The sequence below is a fragment of the Giraffa tippelskirchi genome, chromosome 13, assembly GCF_054371585.1.
Source record: "Giraffa tippelskirchi isolate mGirTip1 chromosome 13, T2T-mGirTip1v1.2.pri, whole genome shotgun sequence".
Classification (NCBI taxonomy): domain Eukaryota; kingdom Metazoa; phylum Chordata; class Mammalia; order Artiodactyla; family Giraffidae; genus Giraffa; species Giraffa tippelskirchi.
In genome coordinates, this window is record NC_137287.1 from 21,688,537 (window position 1) to 21,710,706 (window position 22,170).

The following is a 22,170-nucleotide window of genomic DNA, read 5'->3' on the forward strand; positions in this document are numbered from 1 at the left end:
AAAGAAGCAAAACAAATCAGGTGAACCCCGCAATTGCCCTTACTGTCTGCCCAGAGGCAGTTTCCAGGCTATGGAGCAGGAAAGGGAACCCAAAAAAGCCCAGTGGTCAGGCTGAGTTGAGGATACAGAGATCCAAGTCCAGAGAGGCCAGGGATTCCATCATTTGTCAGGCAAAGTCCTGGAGAGGAAGAAACTGCACAGAGAAGAGACGGGGTCCAGAATTCTACAGAGAGGTCTTATCAAGTCTGGCTGAGCACTGATCACACACAAGGAGTGGAAGTCCACATGAATATCAAAAAGGCATCAGAAAGCAGGAGGCCGAACAATTCTCAGAGCTCACACAGAGCTGGGAAGAGTTCCCGTTCCCACCAGCCCTAGAGAAGAGATCTTGAAATACACAGAGCATTGGATGGAGTCCTCAGAAGAATCACGTCTCAGTGATGGGGATAATTAACCACTGAATAAAGCTCACTCTAGATTCACCCTTATAATGCTCAAAGGGAAGCCTCAAAATCATCAAACTGATCTAAAAGTAATTGAAGTGTATGCCAGAACAAAGCCAAGTACTCTTCAAAGGAGAACAACTAAACTGAGTGCTCAAAGATGTAAAATTCACAATGCCCATTAGCCCACTAAAATTTCTAGACTTGCAAATAAGAAAATATGACCATAATTAGGGAGAAAATTAGCTAACAGAAAGACAATGATGAACTTCCCTAGTTGTCCAATGATTAAGAATCTACCTGCCAATGCGTGGGACACAGGTTTGATCCCTGCTTTGGCAAGATCCCCATATGCCTAGAAGCAACTAAGCCCATGCACCACAACTACTTAAGTCCAAGAGCTTAGAGCCCATGTTCCGCAACAAGAGAAGCCACAGGAAAGAGTAGCCCCCACTCACCACAACTAGAGAAAGCCTATGAGCAGCAGTGAAGATGCAGCAGAGCCAAAAATAAATAAATAGAAATGACAATGTTGATGAAATTAGCAGCAAAGACTTATAATTTTTTAGTTACTTTTTAAGTCTTTATTGAATTTGTTACAATAGTGTTTCTGTTTCATGTTTTGTTTTGTTTTTTGCTGTTAGGCATACAGGATCTTAGCTCCCTGGCCAGGGACTGAACCCACATTTCATGCACTGAAAGTGAAGTCTTAACCACACGGACCACCAGGGAAGTTACCAGGAGCAAAGACTTTTAAAGCTGCTATAATGACTACTATAAGTATGCTCTAGGATGTAAAGGAAAATATACACACTATTAAGACAGAAATAGAATATTTAAGAGATCCAGCGTGTCTACTTACCTGCCCTGGGGTCCACTCTGTCTGCTGGCTGAGGGAAGCCACAGTGTCGATGGAGCTGAGATCCAGCTGCTCCAGCTCACTCTCATTAAGAGCCAGAGCAATGCGCCCCAGGGAAAGAATATGGTACTCTCTCCAGTAAGAAGGCATGTCCCAAACCTTCAGGTGAAAAAAAAGGCCAGATTAGACTGACCCCTACTGACTGTGGTTTCCCTGATAGCTCAGTTGGTAAAGAATCCACCTGCAATGCAGGAGACCCTGGTTCAATTCCTGGGTGCGGAAGAACCCCTGGAGAAGGGAAAGGCTACCCACTCTAGTATTGTGGCCTGGAGGATTCCAAAGGGGTCGCAAAGAGTCAGACACGACTGAGCAACTTTCACTTTCACTTTTACTGACTGAATTGAAACTGACATGGGGTAAATTTCTTTAATATATAAAGTTCTCAAACAAATCAATAAGAAAATGATGACTATATTTTTTTAAACAGACAAAAAACATGAATAGGAAATTCATAAAAGAAGAAACAAACATGAGAAAAGTTGTCTCAGTCATATTAAAGAAATCTCCGTTAACAACAATCAAAGAATAGGAAGTTGGCTGATCGAATTGACAAAGAGTAAAAAGAATGATCACTTATGGCATCGGAAAGATATGGGATAAAGGATGCCCTCATTTGTTGATGTTAAGAATGTAAATTGGTACATGCTTTTTAGAGGGAAATTTGGCTACATGCATCAAAAGCTTTTAAAACATTTATACTCTTTGATTCAGAAATTCCATCTCTGAGAATTTAGCCTAAGTAAATAATACAACAAGTGCCCAAAGAAATATGTATAAATATGTACATTGAGGCATTAAAAACATAAACAGTCTAAAAGTCTACCAACTAGTTAAATAAATAAAGACCAACCATAAAGTAGGATATTATGTAGCTATTTAAAATGCTGATATAGATTCATATTTCTGATATATAATAATATGCACTGTACACTGTTAGTGTGGAGAGGAAGCTATTGAATAGTTGGTGAGTATGATACTATTTTTTGTAACATATATATGTGAGATATATGAAATACATGTATGAAATATGTAAATATATTTTACATGCATAGACAGAAGTCTGGGAAGCTTTGGGTGAACATACCAAAATATTAATAGTGCCTGAAAATGAAAGTAGCCGTCACTCAGTTGTGTCTGACTCTTTACAACCCCATGGACTAGAACCTGCCAGGCTCCTCTGTCCATGGAATTCTCCAGGCAAGAATACTGGAGTGGGTTGCCATGCCCTTCTCCAGGGGATCTTCCCAAACCAGGGATCAAACCCAGGTCTCCCGCATTGCAGGCAGATTCTTTACCATTGGAGCTACCCGGTTATCTCCAGGTAAAAGAGTGACTGATTTTCTTCTTTATTATTTTCTGACTTCTCTACAATAAACTTGGATTACTCATATGAAAAACAGAGTTATCATTTTAAGGGATTTAATGTCTTAACCCCACAACCAAAACTACACAGTCCACAATGATCTTAACAGCTGAAATAAGCCACTCAAGGGAATCTTTATAAAGATGGCAAATTACTTCCAGTTATCTTTTTATTCCTTCTCTGCTCTGAATTTGCAACAGATTCTGAGAAAACCTCCTGCAAGCAGCAGTGGGGTTCTCCAAGTGGAGAAAGAAAAGGCATGATTCCTGGAAATCACCTCAGTCAGAGGTACCAGGGTATCCACAAAATTTGATTTACGGAGCATCCTTTAGATGCCAAGACATCTCATCCCATCCCTGACAGAGCCCTGAGAGGGAGGAGCTGGAACTCTCTCAGGCTCGCAGATCACATCTCTGGCTCGGAGAGGACACAGTGAGATTCCAACAAGATGACCCAAGTGCAAACTTCACGAGACGGGTCTGTGCACAGCAGGGCTGGGACCCTGGGCTGGGTTTCCCTCTGTGAGGGCTTCCTCCCTGATGTGGGCTTCACCTGTACTGCCTTCTCCTTCAGGTTCCTCAGCTGAGCCAGGCTGAAGCTCCTGACGGCTCCCAGAAGCTCCACGCTCCTGAGGAACGTGTCCTCCTCCAGGCAGAGCAGGTCCTCGGGGGCCCAGCAGGCATTGGCTTCGGCCAGCTTGATGATGTCATCGGAAGAGGGAGCCACGATGCCATGGCAACCTGAGGAATGGGTGACGTGGGGAAGGAACAGACAAAAGGGAATTTCAGGAAATATGAGTCTTTTCTCCTCCCCCACCCCCATGATCACTGGTTGCAGTAACTTTATTTATGTATTTATTTATTTCTGGCTGTGAGGCCTGTGGGATCTTCATTCCCCGACTAGGGATCGAACCCAGGCCCCCTGCAATGAAAGCGCAGTGTCCCAACCACTGGACTGCCAGGGAATTCCCTGAGTCCACTTCTTTACTGAACTGAGTAATATTCTTCTCCAAGCAAATTTACCCAAGAGAAGCAGTGTAGGGTAGAAGCTGAGCTCAGGCACCCAGGGACCAGTTTGAATTAAATTTCTGCTGTATCTTGCTAACTTTGTACAAAGCCACATGCACACAGTAGAAGCTTTGCATCATTCTGACTGGGCAGTAGTAGGAGCCGTTCACTGCGGTGAACAGTTCTGGCTTTAGATTCAAATCCAAAGCTATTTAACCCCTCTGTGCCTCATATTCTTAGTCTATAAAATGAGGATTAAAATGTTGAATACCTCACAGAATTTTTTGTGAAGACTAAACGTATCATTACATATAAAGCCAAGTATACAGTAAGCACTCAATACATGTTAGCCATTTTTATTATTTACACTACCTGTCATAGCCACCCCATGCATTTGAGTCTGCAACCCAGAGTTAGAGTTAAGGCTTCCAGAATTATGAGGAAGATGTGCTCCTAAGTGTGGAAAGGGAAGATGACCTGCCTGCCATAAAAGTCTTGGCGGAGGCTGTGGTCTTCCCACCCCAGGAGAGAAAAGAAATGGGTCTGTTATATTTTCCTTGGCAACAGGAGAAACCCATTCGTGTCAGCTGAACCTTACCTAGTCTAACCATTTATTCACCAATACACAAATGAGATACCGTCTTAGCTGGCCCAGATGTGTGCAACCTGAGAGAAAACCAGACCCCTTGTCCTAAAAGGAGTCCTGGATTTCCTGTCTTAGTAGCTGACAACCTCTGATGCTTACAGACTCACCAGCACCACCCAGGCCTGGACATTTCCCGCCCGAGCCCTGTGGCCACACCCCTCTCACTGCATCTTTGATGCAAATTCACTGGACATCAATCAAGAGGAAAAACTGGACCAGGGCAAAGGTACATGACTGGTGCTCAAACATCTTTATCACAGCCCACGTGTAGAAGATAAAAGACCCATCTCTCCTAGACCCCTTTGACCCCACTTTCCAAGGAAAGCAGGATCTAGTGAAAGCACAGAATTGAGGAGAAAAGAATGGATTTAAAGTACAGCAAGGATTTGATCTTATCACTGCTGTGTTTCCAGGGCTTAGAATAGGGCCTGGCACATAGTACATATTCAGTAAATACCTGTTGAGTGAATCAACACACACACACAAAATTTACCAAAGTGAAACCAAGTAGTAGTTCTGCTAATCCATTAGTTACTATAATCACAGTAGTAATTAATACCCAGAACCAACCAAAGAAAATGCCAACTAAGTACTGGAGGTAAGGGCCTCCTCCCCGGGTGAGGGAACTGTTACTTTCTCATAGCCACGGGCATAGGAGGAGCTTATGACAACTGGATTGTTGGGCCGTGAGGGCCGTGGGGGCTAGTGGTGATCTTCACCTGCTTTGGGTTCAATTCCAAGAGCTGCCATTTACTAGCTCTGAGACTTGGGCCAAATCTCTGAGTCTCTTGAAACTTCATTTCCTTTGTCAAGAAAGTGGGAGGAACCATACCACCTACTCCGCAGGACAGAGGTGAGGACCCAAGGTGAATAGCAGTCCAACTGTGACACTACCATGCTTGGTGCCCCATGAAACCCTCACCTTAAGATTTCCTTTACAGGGAGCCAAGGCCCCACTGCAGCCCACCGCCCTTCATTTCTCCTTCCTCCCCCAGTCCTGTCCATTCCTCTGCCCGGAGACACTAACTTCACATGTCCTCTGGCCCCGCTCCCAACTCCTTTGAGTCTTTCCTCAAACGTCACCTTAGTGAAGCCTTTAACCAATCTCCTTTCAAATTACAACCCTGCACCCTTCACCCTCTGACTCCTGTTCTTGCTTTAATTTCTTTTTAAAAAATTTTTCTTGGAGGATGGTTGCTTTACAATGTTGTGTTAGTTTCTGCTGTACAGCAAAGTGAATCCACTATATATATATATATATATATCAGTTTAGTTCAGTCGTTCAGTCGTGTCCGACTCTTTGCAACCTCATGGACTGCAGCATACCAGGCCTTCCTGTCCATCACCAACTCCCGCAGTTTACTCAAACTCATGTCCATTGAGTCAGTGATGCCATCCAACCATCTCATCCTCTGTCGTCCCCTTCTCCTCCCACCTTCAATCTTTCCCAGCATCAGGGTCTTTTCAAATGAGTCAGTTCTTTGCATCAGGTATTGGAGTTTCGCAAAGTATTGGAGTTTTGGCTTCAGCATCAGTCCTTCCAATGAATATTCAAGACTGATTTTCTTTAGGATGGACTGGTTGGATCTCCTTGCAGTCCAAGGGACTCTCAACAGTTTTCTCCAACACCATAGTTCAAAAGCATCAATTCTTCGGCACTCAGCTTTCTTTATAGTCCAGCTCTCACATCCATACATGACTACTGGAAAAAACATAGCTTTGACTAGACGGACCTTTGTTGGCAAAGTAATGTCTCTGCTTTTTAATAAGCTGTCTAGGTTGGTCATAACTTTTCTTCCAAGGAGCAAGTGTCTCTTAATTTCATGGCTATAGTCACCATCTGCAGTGATTTTAGAGCCCCCAAAACTAGTCTGTCACATATACATATATATACACGTATATATATATATGTGTGTGTGTATATATATACACGTATATATGTATTTCTCTTTTTTTGATTTCCTTCCCACAGAGCACCAATCAGAGTTCCCTGAGCTATATAGTAGGTTCTTATTCGTTATCTATTTTACATGTAGTAGTGTATATATGTAAAGCCCAATCTCCCAATTCATCCCAGCCCCTCTTTCCCCTTGGAAGCAACCCAAATGTCCATCAGCAGAGGAATGGATAAAGAAGACGTGGCACATATATGCAGTGGAATATTAGCCATAAAAAAGGAATGAAATTGAGCCATTTGCAGAGACACAGATGGACCCAGAGACTGTCACATAGAGTGAAAAAGAGAAAAATAAATATTGTATATTAACACACATATGTGAGATCTAGAAAAATGGTACAAGTGAACCTATTTGCAAGCAGGAACAGAGATACAGACATAGAAAACAAACAAATTTTCCTTCTTGATACTTATCACACAACACACTTCGTATTTCACTTATGTCTGCAATTTATTGTCTGGCCACCACCCCGCCTCCACCCCCACCACCATTTGAAAGTAAGCTCAGCTCTATGAGGGCCTGTTTTGTTCACATGGTCAGTGCTCAACAATTATTTGTTGCAGGAAACAAAGTAAGCATGGATTGTCAACTATCATTATTACAACTATTCTTGGGTCTGGTTAACTTTGTCTCCTCCTGCCGGGCACAAGTCTACGCTTAATAGGTGTACAATAATACTTGTTAATATCTAATACTTACTGAGCATTTCCTACATGCCGGGCACTGTTGTGGATGTGTTTATAGGTTTAAGGGGCTTCCCTGGTAGCTCAGCTGGTAAAGAATCCACCTGCAATGCAGGAGACCTGGGTTCGATCCCTGGGTCGGGAAGATCCCCGGAGAAGGGAACGGATACCCACTCCAGTATTCTGGCCTGGAGAATTCCATGGGCTCTTTAGTCCATGGGTTCGCAAAGAGTCAGACACGACTGAGCAACTTTCACTTGCACTTTTATAGGTTTAAATCCACCAGTCTTCACAATAATCTAGTGAGGTAGGGACTTCCATTATCTTCATTTTACAGAGGATGAAACCTGAGGCACAGGGAGGTTAAGGAACTTACCCAAAGTCACACAGCCCACAAGTAGCAGCCCCAGGATTCAAATCCAGTCAGCCAGGCCCCAGCACAGCAATTCATAGTCACACAGCCATTTTGGCCCTTAAATCAATTGTTCTGAAATGTTTGTTGCACGTGTTCATCCATTAAACCTACTGGCCCGGCTGAGGAGCACAAGATACAATTTCAAATCACTTTACAAAGATGTAATTTTTGCCCCTGGGTTTTTGCTACTCTTGTTTTGCAAACACCGCATCCAGTCCCTGGGACAAGGAGTCCGCTTGATGGCAGGAACTCAGCCAAAACACTGCTGCCAGACCCAGACTCAGATACCCCAGAAACACTCACCAGGGCTGGGGTCGGAGCTGGGATTCTCCACACTGCTGTTCCGAACAGATTCAAAGACAGCCTGGAGGAATTCTTTAGGGGGCAAAGTCCCAGCCATCTTGGAAGCTGTTTGTTGAAGGATGTCAGGAAACTATGCGGGGCAGAAAAGATGAACGACAAGGAATGAATAATAATTAAAGCACATTAAACAGAGACTTAAATCAGAGTTTAAAGTGGAACACCACTGCATTGCCTCCATTGTTTTGTTTTTTCTTTATACAGGCATACATCGTTTCATTGCACTTCACTTTATTGCATTGCAGTACTGCATTTTTTTATATGTTGAAGGTTTGTGGTAACTCTGATGACCAAATCAATCAGCACCATTTTGCCAACAGTATTTGCTCACTTCAAGTCTCTGTGTCACATTTTGGTAATTTTCACAATATTTCGCACTTTTTCATCATTACTGTATTTGTTATGGTGGTCTGTGATCCGTGACCCTTGATGTCACTATTATAATTGGGGCACCACAAACCACACCCTTATTAGACAGTGACCTTGATTGATAAATGTAGTGTGTGTTCTGACTGCTCTACCAAAGAGCTGTTCCCATCTCTCTACTTCTCCTCACACCTCCCTATTCTCTGAGACACAACAATATTGAAATCAGGTCAGTTAGTAACCTGACAATGGCCTTTAAGTGTTGGAGTGAAAGGAAGAGTCATAAGTCTCACTTTAAAACCTAGAAGTGATTAAGCTTAGTGAAGAAAGCATGTCAAAAGCTGAGACAGGCTGAAAGCTAGTCTTGCACCAAACAGTTAAGTGAAATCGTGCGTGCAAATGGAAAGTCCCTGAAGCAAATAAAAACTCCTACTTAGTGAACACACGGATGATAAGAAACCACAACAGTCTTATTGCTGATATGGAAAGTTTTAGTGGTCTGGTGTGTGCATGAAGTCACTTCAGTCGTGTCCAACTCTTTGCAACCCTGTGGACTGTTGTCCACCAGACTCCTCTGTCCACGGGGATTCTCCAGGCAAGAATGCTGGAGTGGGTCACCATGCCATCCTTCAGGGAATCCTTCTAACCCAGGGATCAAACCTGCTTCTCTTATGTCTCCTGCAGTGGAAGGTGGGTTCTTTACCACTAGCGCCACCTGGAAAGCCCTTTAGTGGTCGGGATGGAAGATCAAACCAACCACAACATTCTTTTAAGCCAAAGCCTAATCCAGAGCAAAGCCCAACCTTCGATTCTATGAAGAACTGAGAGGCTGAGCGAGGTGAGGAAGCTGCAGGGGAAAAGACTGAAGCTAGCAGAAGTTGGTCCATGAGGTTTAAGAAAAGAAGTCTTCTCTATAACATAAAATTTCAAGATGAAGCAGCAAGTGCTGATGTAGAAGCCACATTAAATTATCCAGAAGATCTAGCTAAGATAATTAACAAAGATGGCTGCACTAAACAGCCTTATATTGGAAAAAGATACCATCTAGGCTGCACATAGCTAGAGAAGAGAAGTCAATGCCTGACTTCAAAGCTTGAAAGGACCAGCCGATTCTCTCTTTAGGGGTTAATTCAGCTGGTGACTTGAAGTTGAAGCCAGTTCTCATTTACCATTTCAAAAATCCTAGGGTCCTTAAGCATTATGCTAAATATACTCTGTCTGTGCTCTATAAATGGAACAATAAAGCCCAGATGACAGCACATCTGTGTGCAGCATGGTTTACTAACTATTTCAAGCCCACTGTTGAGACCCACTACCCAGAAAAAGAGATTCCTTTCAAAATATTACTGTTCATTGACAATGCACTCAAGAGTTCTGATGGAGATGTGCAATGAGATTGATGTTGTTTTCATACTTAATCTATAGGTCTGTAGCCCATAGGTCAAGGAATAATTTTGGCTTATTATTTAAATGTTTTATTATTCAATTAAATTATTATTATTATTTTAAAAGTCTTATTATTTAAAAATACATTTCCTAAGACTATGATTGCCACAGATAATTTCTCTGACGGATCTGGGCAAAATAAATTGAACACCTCCTGGAAAGGATGGTCATTCTAGATGCCATTAAGAACACTTGCGATTCAAGCAAAGTGGTCAAAACATCAATACTAACAAGGATTTGGAAGAAGTTGATTCCAACCCTTGTGGATGACTTTGAGGCATTCAAGACATCAGTGGAGTAAGTAACTGCAGATACGGGGAAAATAGCAAGAGAACTAGAAATAGAAGTGAAGCCTAAAGAAGTGACTGAATTGCTAATAATCTCATGATGAAACATTAATGGATAAGGAGTTGCTTCTTATGGATGAGCAAAAAAGTGGTTTCTTGAGATGGAATCTACTCCCGATGAAGATTGTTGAAATGACAACAAAAGATTGAGAATAAGACAGAATCACAACTTAGTTGATAAAGCAGCAGCAGGATTTGAGAGGATTGATTTCAATTTTGAAAGCAGTTCTACGTGAGTAAAATCCTATCAAACAGCATTGAATGCTACAGAGAAATCATTGGTGAAAGGAAGAGTCAATTGACACATCAACTTTGTTGCTGTCTTATCTTAGGAAATTAAAACAGTCACCCCAGTCTTCAGCAACCACCACCTTGATCAGTCAGCAGCCATCAATACTGAGACAAAAGCCTCCATCTGAAAAACATTAACAACTCACTGAAGGCTTAGATGATGGAACTTTTAGCAATAAAGTATTTTTTATTTAATGTATTTACATTGTTTTTTAGGCATAATACTATTGCACACTAATAGACTATAGTATGGTGTAAACATAACTTTCGTATGTGCTTGGAAACCAAAAAAAAAAATTCATGTGACTCAATTTATTGCAATACTCCCTCTATTGTGGTGGTCAGTAACCCAACCCACAATATCTCTGAGGTATGCTTGTCGTAGCTTCTCATATAAATTTAATTTCTAGCCCAACTAACCTAGCCTTACAAAGAATCACATAAAATGATATCCAACCTCAGTGCTAATCCAATATATGTTCAAGTATATATTGCTTTCACTCATTAGATTGTAAGAAATAAAATAAAGTGACAATACCTAATGCTGGCCAAGATGTAGGAATTATGTATACTTATTTCTCTGTGGGACTATTAGATGGTGCATCATTACCACTTGATAATACCTATAAAAATGTATGTATGCCTGTCTCTTTTGGGGTCGTACTGTTTTTCAATTTTCATTAAAATATATACACATAAAAGGAGGAGAAAAGAGTTATCTCTGAGTTCGAAGTGAAGACTAGCAATGAGGGGGCTTCTAGTTGCCTTAAGAAAGGTGCCCTTTCTTATCCAGAGCTGACACACTTTGTCAAGACTCAGGATCTTCTTGGTAAATCTGTTCAAGAGTCCAGAGAATTCATCAAACTCTCCCCTGCAGTTGTGTGTGTCCCAAAAGTCACCCAGGTTATATGTAGTTCCTCCTTCTATTCTAATTTTCAGAATCAGAGTCACAGTCTAAGCCAGTAGTTCCCAGCCCAGGCTGTAGGTGAGAAGCACCTGGGAAATTCACAGACACTCAGGCCCTACCCTAGAGATTCTGAGACCACTGGTCTGGGGTGGGGCCATGTATCTGTCCAGTTTAGTCCCCTGGTGATTCCCATGTGCAGCTAAGGTCATGAGCAGCTGCTCTAAGATAAACAGTTAACTTTTAAGAGGAGAGTACACTGCAGAATATTTTCCATTTTGTATTTTTTTAAAGGGAGGAGGAGGGTTTTTTTAGAAAGGATGCAGAAGAATCTGGGAAGAACAACTACCATTGATGAGAGAGGCTGGGGACCCAGAAACTCGGAGCCAGAAACTTCTCATCCTGTAGCCTTTGATGCATTTGGAATTTTTCTAACCCAAGTATGTATTTCTTGTTCTATTAACATTTCAGTCATTAAAACTAAAAATAGAATAAGACTGCTGGGAGAAATATCAACAACCTCAGATATGCAGATGATACCACCCTAATGGCAGAAAGTGAAGAAGAACTAAAGAGCCTCTTGATGAAGGTGAAAGAGGAGAGTGAAAAAGCTGGCTTAAAACTCAACATTCAAAAAACTAAGATCATGGCTTCTGGGACCATCACTTCATGGCAAATAGATGGGGGAAAAATGGAAACAGTGACAGACTTTATTTTCTTGGGCTTCAAAATCACTGCAGACAGTGACTGCAGCCATGAAATTAAAAGACACTTGCTGCTTGGAAGAAAACTTATGACAAACCTAGACAGCATATTAAAAAGCAGAGACAATACTTTGCTGACAAAGGTCCATCTAGTCAAAGATATGGTTTTTCCAGTTGTCATGTATGGATGTGAGAGCTGGACCATTAAGAAGGCCGAGCACCAAAGAACTGTTGCTTTTGAACTATGGTGTTGGGAAAGACTCGAGAGTCCCTTGGACAGCAAGGAAATCAAACCAGTCAATCCTAAAGGAAATCAACTCTGAATATTCATTGGAAGGACTGATGCTGAAGCTGAAATGCCAATACTTTGGTCATCTGATGTGAAGAGCCAACTCACTGGAAAAGACCCTGATGCTGGGAAAGATTGAAGGCAGGAGGAGAAGGGGACGATAGAGGATGAGATGGTTGGATGGCATCATCGACTCAATGGGCATGAGTTTGAGCAAACTCCGGGAGACAGTAAAGGACAGGGAAGCCTGGCATGCTGCAGTTCATGGGGTCACAAAGAGTCAGACACTCAGTCTGAGTGACAGAGCAACAACAAAAAGGAATAATACAACAAAACATCCACATGCCCACAATCCAGATTAAAAAGTAAAGCATCACAAATATAGCCGATAGCTCATCCTAGACCTCCCTCCTTCCCCAGAAGTAATTCTCACTGCAAATTCAATATTTGATAATTAACTATTCTCATGCACTTTTAAACTTCTCTTACATATGGAATTATTTTGAATGTGCTTAAAATTAATCTAACTGGTATTTATTTACTTAGTATCCTACTGTATGTATTTTTTGCAACTCTTTTTTTTCAATCATACATTGTGTTTCTGAGATTTTAACTATGTTGATACAAAACTTTTTCAATTTTAAAATTTGACTTTTAAAAAAGTTAGATAAGCCTATAAGACATATGCATCTGCTGCTTATGACTCTAGGTTTGGACACCCCAAAAGAAGATTTTATCATGACTAGACACTGGAATGTTGCTGTTCATGTGTGAATCTGGGTGACATGCCAGGTATTCAGGTACCCTGAATGAGTATGACAATGTACATCTTGTGTGTGTGAGTACAGAGAATGAAAGTGTGTGAAGGTGCTTTGTGACTTGTCTATCTGACTCTTGTTCAGCACATCCCCTTCTATCCCACCCTCCACCTGCATGGAGATTTCCTGCCCTACTAAGGTGGGCTTGGTCACATAACTTACTTTGGCTAGTGAAAAGTGATGGCTAGTAGTTTTCCAGCCCAAGCTTTAAAGAGAGCTACACTTTGCCCTCCCTTTTCTAGAATTTCAGATTTCCACAGCAAGAAGAACAGGCTCCTGGAAGCCTAGCCCCAGAGGCAGACTCATTGTCCCAGACCCACAGAGCAGTCAGCAAAAAATAAATGTTTTCTGTTGCATGCCACTGAGATTGTGCAGCTTTGTTACACAGCAGGAGATGACTAGTACATGACCATTTGTCACACCTCTTGGCCTTGTCGAACTCTTGGGGAGTTGCTCCAAGGAGAGTGTTACACCCAAAGGCAATGCTCAATTAAGATTTGGTTTTGGATCCAATATGTTTGCCCATGTGACTGCGCACACTGGACACACATGTTGTGTACATATGGTGCTGATGCATGTAAGCCCTCCAACGGGGGGAGGCACTTGGATAGCTGAGTGGCAGCCGAATGACAGCTCCCAGGTCACGCACATCTGCCTAGAAGCCACGTGAAAGGCTCAGAGTTCCTTTAGCTGCTGCCTCACTGCCTTTCCCTGAACCTTGGGCATCCTGAAGTGGTGCTGGAAACATCTGAGCTCTTTGAGGCAGGGAGGACGTTTCCAGAAAGACAAACTGACAGCAAACCCAAGGGAATATAACTAACCACACTTTTCTCTTCTTCCAACTCCTTCAGCCTTCTCTAAGATAGAACATTGAGGTACCTTTGTGGCAACAGAGCTTAATTCATCTCCTGAGAAAAGCACTAGAAAGGACCCCAAATCCTTCACTGTCTCGGCTGTCCAGTTCTGGGGGAGTCTAGGAGAGAGAACAAGCAGTAAGTGGAAAGATTGTGCTGTTGTCCTTGTCCCCCAGCATCTTTTAGGAAAAGATTATCTATATACCTGGAGAAGCTGTCAATCATGTGGTCTACATCCCTAACCAAGAAAACAGACATGTAATGCAGGCTGATCAATCAGAATCATCCTGGGGAATTTTGATGGAACTATGAGAGAAGCTCTCTTTCTTCTGGTATCTCTAGCAATAAAAAGGATATTGCAGGCCAATACTATCACCAAATGGAGAAAATAAAGGCCACACCCAAGAACACAGAGCTGAGAGGTGGGAGGAACATTTTCCTGATGACATCATTCAAGCCCCTGGATCCAGCCATGCCTGAAGTCACATTCACTTCTAAACTCAATCAACTCCCATTTTTTAGTGTGAATTGAGTTCCTGAATTTCTTTCATTTGCATCAGAGTGTTTCCTTCCTCCCTTTCCTCAACAGAAAAGTAATGCTATATTTGTTCCTTTTATAATTACCATTATAAGTCTCATCCTATAGCAAGATGAAATTTCCTCTCAAACTTAGCAGAATAATATCTTGCCAGGATCCTGGCACTGACCCAGGATACACTGTTGTTCTTATGGAGACACAAATGTCTACAGGGACGTACCCCACACTATCTCTAAAGGATGTCTGGTGATATCGCTAAAGGAGAACTGCCTAACTAGCAGTGATAATCCTTCTGCTAGGACCAAGGCAAACCACCCCTGGCCAAAAAACCTCCTTTTATCTCTTTCATTAACAACAGTATCCCATTAGACTGTAAGTTCCATGACAACAAGTAATAACACATGTAATAATAACAACTGAATCTTCATTCCTTGTAATAAATCAGTTGTCAAATACTCAGTTCTACCTGCCGGGCACTGTTGTAAGCCCTTTGCATGCATCAACTCAGCTAATCATCACAACAGCCCTGTGGGGACTCTCGCTGCCCCCATCCTACAGAAGCAAAAATAAAATGCGAAAAGACTGAGTGGCTTTTCCTAGATCACACAGGCTGTAGATGATTGAAAATTTTAACCCAAGGACTCAGGCTCCCAAGTCCCGGCTCTTAAACTCTATATAATATTAAGTGCCTGGGCCATAGTAACTACTCCAAAGGCATTTGTTGTCTAACCATTAACTGATGTCTAGGCCCTACTCAAATCTGACCTAACTTCAGAAAATTCTGCATGAGAAAGGACAGCTCTGTTTTCCCCCAAGGGAGTTCTCACTCACCCAGAGCTGACAGTGCCTCAGTTATTTGCATTCTTGTTGTTGTTGTCATTTTAACAACAATAATAATAACACCTCCTTGCATTTGCAAAGTGCCATCTTTTTTTTTTCAAAGTTTATTTTTTGGCTGCATCTTACAGCATGTGGGATCTTAGTTCCCCAACCAGGGATTGAACCCACTCCCCCTGCCTTCAAGGCATGGTACTAGACCACCAGAGAAGTCCCATAAAGTGCCATCTTTCTTGAGACTCCTTCCCTTTCCATAAGCCAAGATGTATTGGTGACAAGCACGTGAGGCCTGCTGCTGCTGCTGCTGCTAAGTCATGTCAGTCGTGTCCGACTCTGCCTGCAGAGAAGCTATCATTCTCACTTTACAGGGAATCTGAGTCCAGAAGAAGAAAGGTCAAGCTTCCTGAATAAATCTCAGGGTCTAACGGCATCACAAGTTAGAGACTCTGCTTTGAGGCAGAAGAGCCAGGGCTGGGGGCCCCTTCGCCAGCAGCCCCACCCCAGCCCTGGAGCAGAGCCCGGGGCCCTCCTCACCCGTGCTGTTCCAGGAACCTCAACCTCACCGCCACCTTCTGCTGGGGGCTGAGGTCCAGGCAGTCTCTGAGGCCATGCAGGGCGGTGGCCCAGGCTCTGGGGGACAACCCGCGGCGGATGACGGCTGCCGGCAGGTGACAGAGCAGGTTCCCCAGGATGTCCACAGTGTACTCGTCAGCAATGGAGTGGTTCTGAAATTGACAAGAGGAGCTGGTGGGAAGGCCCAGTGGGGTTCCAGATCATGATCCCACAAAACACTTCCTGACCACAATCCTCATCAAGGTTCCAGGATCCGAACCACCTACCCTACCGTGGACTCACACAAGGTCTAATTTCACCCCAAGGGAGTAGGCCTCAGAAGTCTGGGCGACCACACGGAGTGGGGGGCGGGTGTGGGCAGAAGACTTGTCCATCGTGAGCCCTCACTCACTGAGGCTGTGGTCACTGTCACTGTTATTGCTCTGAGGATACCTCATTGTTCAGTACCCATTATGATGAGAGTACAGCAATAATAAAAACAGTACTTCCAAGTAGGCCCTTGGAATCCTCCAAAGCGCTTTCTCAAAATGACAAAAATAGCTAACATTCATTCAGTGCTTACTATGTGCTCGGCACTGTTGTGTTTCCAGGTCTTACTCTATTCATCTTCAAAGTAACTGTACAAGTACTAATATCATCCACTTTTTCAAGATAAAGAAACTGCCAGCTCAGCCCTTTGAGCCTTTGCATTAAACAATATATTACCTATTTCATGTCCTCAAGAGCTCTATGAAGAAAGTGCTACTGTACCCATTTTACAGATGAGGAGACTGAGGTTCAAGGACGGGAAGTGACCTGCCCAAAGCCACAAAACCAATCACTGGCAGAGACTTGTCCAGAGCCCAGACTCTGTGTACTGTGCTCTTTCCAGTCCTCCAGGGCAGCCTCCCCTCATTCAGGCCCCAGAAAGGAAGTCCCCAGAACCAGTGGCCAAGAGTGTCCCACCCAGTGGTTTCAGAGCCAGCTTTGAGACCCACAAATCAGACTTCCAGCCATCACATCAGACCTGAGAACCCAGCCAGCTCCTCTGAGGGCTCCCCAGGATGGCCACAGGCCCCAGAGGGGAAGGGACACGAGTCAGAGTGTCAGCCAGGAAGAGTTTCCTTACCAGGCACTGCTGCACTTTCTTGAGGATGGAATTTTTTTTGTGGGAATCCAAAACCAAGGAGTCCAACTGACTCCTCCCCAGGCTGATCAGGAAGGGTGCACACTGAGAAGCTGGGATAGAAGCCAGGTAGCGAGCCCTGGAGAGAGACGGGGAGAATGAGGGAAGGACAACAGGGGCTGCTCTGTATTCGCCCAAGAGCTTATCACGGAGCTGATCCTCAAGTGTTGGTTCTCCCCAGTGATGTCCTGGCCCCTTGAGCAGGGAGCAAGCCTCCCACCCATCGTTTTTCTCTTTTACTGGTGGGAAGCAAACTTCCCATAATGCTCTTCTCTCACAGGTGGAAACAAGTTTCCCATCATTCTCCTCTTCCATGACCCAACAGCAGGATATGAGAACAGGGTCTCCACAGACAGAAGCTGCCTGTGGGACTGGTTGAGAGGAGATGAGGAGAAAGGAAATGAAAAAGCAGAAGAAGAAAGAGACAAAGAGGAGAAAAAAAATGAAATAGAAAGTGGAGGAAAAAAAGATGAGGCGAGAGTGGGGAGAGAAATGACTCCCAATTCTGTCAACCAAAGAAACATAGGCACCAGTTAATAATACAGATTGTTTCAGCTAGTAATGGATGGAAGGAAGAAATTAAATGGCTCTATTATGAAGGATGATGTGGGGACCAGCCAGGGAAGCCCCTCTGAAGGGAGTACTGTTACAGCTGAGAACTCTCCTCCAAACCCTTGACCTTATATTCTCAAGAGAAGCAATATTTCCCAAATGGGGAGAAACTGGTTTATGGAGAGGGAGGGAATAGGGCTGGGGACTATTAGTTATTACAATGATTTGTGACCTGCCAAAGCTCAACCCTACTCAACACAATCTTACTCCTTGTAATTTCTCTCATTATGGAGAAATTAAATTTTTCTCCTTTGGGAGGCAATAATGAAATAAAGGTTGAGAAAGACCCATGTGGCATCATTGCCACTTCACTATTCCAAAACCAAATTCAACCTCCTCCTTTCAAACATGTTCTGCCTTCTCTCTGCCATCCAAGACTCCTTCATCTCTTTATCCTTAAATCTTTCTTTGCTGGCTCCTCAATAATACTCAAATCTGTTCTCGTCTCTCCCTTCCTAATGTCACTGTCTTATTCATTTCTTCATTCATTCGATCAGAGGGCTTCCCTGGTAGCTCAGACAGTAAAGAATCTGCTTGCAATGTGGGAGACCTGGATTCGATCCCTGGGTTGGGAAGATACCCTGGAGAAGGGAATGGCAACCCAGTCCAATATTCCTGCCTGGAGAATTCCATAGACAGAGGAGCCTGGCAGTGGGGTCACAAAGAGTCGGACATGACTGTGCGTCTAACACTTGCACTTTCATACTTTCACTTTCATTCATTCAGCAAATATATAAAGAGCATCTGCGGCATGCCAGGACTTCCCAGGTGGCACTAGTGGTAAAGAACCCGCTTGCCAACACAGGAGATGTCAAGAGACATGGGTTCAATCCTTGGATCAGGAAGATCCCCTGGAGGAGGGCACTGCAACCTACTCCAGTCTTCTTGCCTGGAGAATCTCACGGACAGAGGAGCCTGGTGGGCTACAGTCCATAGGGTAGCAAAGAGTTGGACACAACTGAAGTGACTTAGCACGCACACGTGTTCTATGCCAAGCACTGTGCTGGGCACCAGCTACCAACATGAACAAGACATGAGCGGCAGGTCCCTACCCTCAAGATTCTCTAGGGGGAAGAAACGCGGAAACCAATTAATAAAACAGATTATTTCAGCTAGTAATGAATGGAAGGAAGAAAATTAAATAGCTCTATCATGGAGCGTGATGTGGGGACAGCCAAGGGAACCCCTCTGAAGGGAGTACTGTTTGAGCTGAGACATGGATATGTGGAATAAGACAACCATGCCAAGGTCAAGTACATAGAAATAAGCCTCCACTGTCTCTCTCCTTCCAGCTAGGCTCCCTGCACTCCATCCTCTCTATAGACCGTGATGATGATCTCTCTGAAACATAAATCTGCACCCAGAATACAAAACACCCCAGAGTGTCAAACAAGCCCTCCCTGACCTCTCTGGCCTTCTCATTTGAGCCCCTGGATCCAGCTATGCCTGAAGTCCATGTCTGGGTTTTCCTGAACACAAAATTACCTTTTATTGCCTAAGCCCGTTTGAGTTAAGCTTCTGTTACTTTCAATCAAATATAAACTTGATATTACAGTTGGCTTAACACTTGTCTGTTTTTCCTCCATGAGATTGTAGGCTTTTATAAGGGGAAACTTAACTTACCTCTTAGAACTTAGTATGTAGTAAGTACTCAACAAATATTTTTAATTCAGTGAAGACAATGGCAGCAAGAGAAGGGAGAGGGAAATAAAGAGAAAAAGAGAGGAGAAAAAGAAACTATGTCCAGACCATATTTAAAAAGCAGGGCTCCCCCTAGGCCCGAAAACCCACACATCTTAGGAGAAATCCCACTGTTCCCATCAGTCCTGATTGCCCTGGAGCCTGGACCCAGCTGTGAGGCCAGCCCAGATGTGACCCCCTTCACTGGCATTCACTCATTCAGGCTCAGGTTGCTTTGGTTTTGGTTTTTAAACAACAAGAAAAAGCAAGAGAGTCTGCCTGAAACATCAACATGGGGCTCAGGATTTATATGCTGGATCTCAAGGATTTAACTGTCGAAGGCACTCCCTACTTGCCTCCAGTTCCTCACCAACACCCAGGAAGAGAGAATCACTTTGGCTTTGGGGACACCTGCCAATCATACTGCCAAAAAGGAGGACTTGATGTTCACTTACGGGAGTGCAGCCAAGAGGAAGGGTGGCGTAGAGGACCTGGAAACCTCCCAGTATTTCCACGCCAAACAGTTAACCTGAAAGATGAAAGCAGTTCTAGGAATTGAGCCCAATAATAACAAGACCAAACACAGACTGTGCTTTCCATGGGTCAGACACTGTTCTAAGTGCTTTAAATACATTCACTCATTAACTTATACGTTCACTTTAACACTCTAAGACGTAGGTAACACTACTACACCAAGTTTATGAATGAGGAAACTGGGTAAGAACAAGATGCCCACAAAAATTTAAGTCTGAGAATGCTCACCACAGTTCCTTTTATATCTACAAACGAGATGTGACCTTAAGATACATCACTAGGCGACTGACTAAGTAAATTATGGTATAGTCATATGGTGGAATACTACGCAACTATTTTGTTTCCATATGGTAGATTTGTGTGTGTGTGTATCACATAAATTTAAACAGAACATTGTGTATGGTATGAGCTTATTCGTGTTTTTTAAATTATGTGTGGATATGTTTTAGATAAACCAAAAATTCTCCAAGTCAATAGCAAACTTTCTCTGTAGTTACCTCTGAAGCCGCATGACTGACATTTGAGGCAGGATAAATCCATGTTGCAGGAGCTGTCCTCAGCATTATGGGGTGGTTAAGTAGCATCCCTGGCCTCTACCTACCAGATGCCAGTAGCATCTCCCCCAGGTGTGATGAAAAAAGGTGTCTCCAGATATGTCCAAACGGTCCCCTATTGAGAACTATGCTCTAGGAGAAATTTTACTTCTCTCTCTATTGTTGTATAATAATTATGCATTTTCAGCAAAAAGATAAACAATGAAGGCAAATTTTCTAATTACTGGTATCTGAAGGTTCTGAGAACTGGGCAGAGTCAGATAAGGAGGTTTATGGGGACATCTCTTCCTATTTGAATGTGCAGGTCTTCCTCAAAGCAGGCCTGAACTCCATCCATTACATCAGTTGGATGAGTGGAAGGAGACAGCCATGCCAAGGTCCAGGTTACAGAAATTACCTGCTTCCCGCCCTACCTGGGCAAGGCTTTTTGTAGATTTCAGGGGTTCTCACCAGGGAACTGTTAAAATGAAAAGCATCAGGCTTCATCCCAGGATCCCCAGGGAAACTCTGAAAGTGTGGCTCTGCATTCTTTAAGTTTTGTTGAGGTATAATCGATATGCAGAGAATTACATATATTTAGTACACACTCTTTGATGAGCCGAGCACATGCAAACAGCCGTGATGGCAGGCATCACCACAATCAGGGTAATAGGCATGCCCAGCGTCTCCCAAAGTGTCCTTTGTTTTGGTTCTTTAGAAAGAGCACATACCTTGAGAGCAAACCTCTCAGCAAATTGGAACGTGCAGACACCATATTGTAAACTGCAGGCGCTGTGTGGCACAGCACATCACAACTCGCTCATCCAGCAAGACTGAAACGTGCTGCACGGCAAACAAGCCTTCCAGGGCAGTGCTGATGCAAGCTCGACTTTGAGAACCACGGACAGAATAAACAATCCGAGGGAATGACAGGCTTCATTAAAAATCTGCACGTTATTCTGATGATTTCAAAGGATTATATAGTTGGCTTTACCCTTCCTGGCTCTTGGGGAGAAAATTCTCTTTTCATTTTTGTTCTGTTGCAAATATTTTCTAATGTTCCTTGTTATGGCTGCTTAGATATACCCATCATTTAAAAGTGGGACATTTAACTTCCAAATACCTGGGTGTTTTTAAGTATCCTTGATATTAATTTTCTCATTTAAATGCTTTCTTCTCTGCAATCACCCTCTTTGTTTTTTCAGTCTTTTAACTTCATTGAGGCTTTCGATGGCTAAGTCAAAGAGCTCTCTCAGTAAATGTTACATTGCATGTGAAAATATGTGGGTTATTTTCAAATATCTTTTAATATTGATTTTTAACACAATTCCACAGTAATAAGAGAACAGACCCTATACGGCTTCACTGTCTTTAGACCATGAAATGTTTGCACGTTGATTTATGTCCCTGGATGGGTCTCCTGGTTTATAGTCTACGAGAACTTGAATAGAATCTGTATCCTGCTGTTGTGTGAAAATTGTATAAATCTTAATTATATTGAATTGGTTCATAATGCTTTTCAGGTCTACTATAAACTTTCTGCCTATTCATTCTATTAATTTTTGAGAGTTTGATATAGAAACTCCAACTAAAAATCTGAATTTATCTACTTAAAAAAATAATTGTAATATATAATAGAACTGTGTGTGACTTTGTTCTGCATTTTCCAAGTCTTCTTGGAAATGTGTTATCATACTTCCATAACTTAAAAAAGAAAAAGAAAAAAATTAAAGATTTTAAAAAATAATAAAAAATAAAAATATATGGAAGGAAAAAAAAAAGAAAATTTTATTGCTTGGAAATATTTCATTCAGATCTGAAATGCACAGGCCACGTGCTCACCCTCTCAGACACTATACAGCTCACTGCTTATACTCCAATCCAA

The 22,170-nt window shown here is 42.8% G+C and overlaps 1 protein-coding gene across 4 annotated transcripts in view; it reads right to left on the reverse strand.

Moving 5' to 3' along the window:
- Window positions 1–22,170, reverse strand: part of OTOA (otoancorin) — a 78,111-nt gene that overhangs the window by 14,487 nt on the left and 41,454 nt on the right. For all 4 annotated transcript variants that reach the window (XM_081554541.1, XM_081554545.1, XM_081554542.1 and 1 more), the window contains 7 exons: window positions 19,674–19,747; window positions 16,870–17,005; window positions 15,723–15,913; window positions 13,839–13,932; window positions 7,738–7,867; window positions 3,278–3,465; window positions 1,306–1,461 (listed from right to left, as the gene is read on the reverse strand). In XM_081554541.1, coding sequence (XP_081410667.1) covers window positions 1,306–1,461; window positions 3,278–3,465; window positions 7,738–7,867; window positions 13,839–13,932; window positions 15,723–15,913; window positions 16,870–17,005; window positions 19,674–19,747 — 969 coding nt within the window. The remainder of the gene's footprint in view (window positions 1–1,305; window positions 1,462–3,277; window positions 3,466–7,737; window positions 7,868–13,838; window positions 13,933–15,722; window positions 15,914–16,869; window positions 17,006–19,673; window positions 19,748–22,170) is intronic.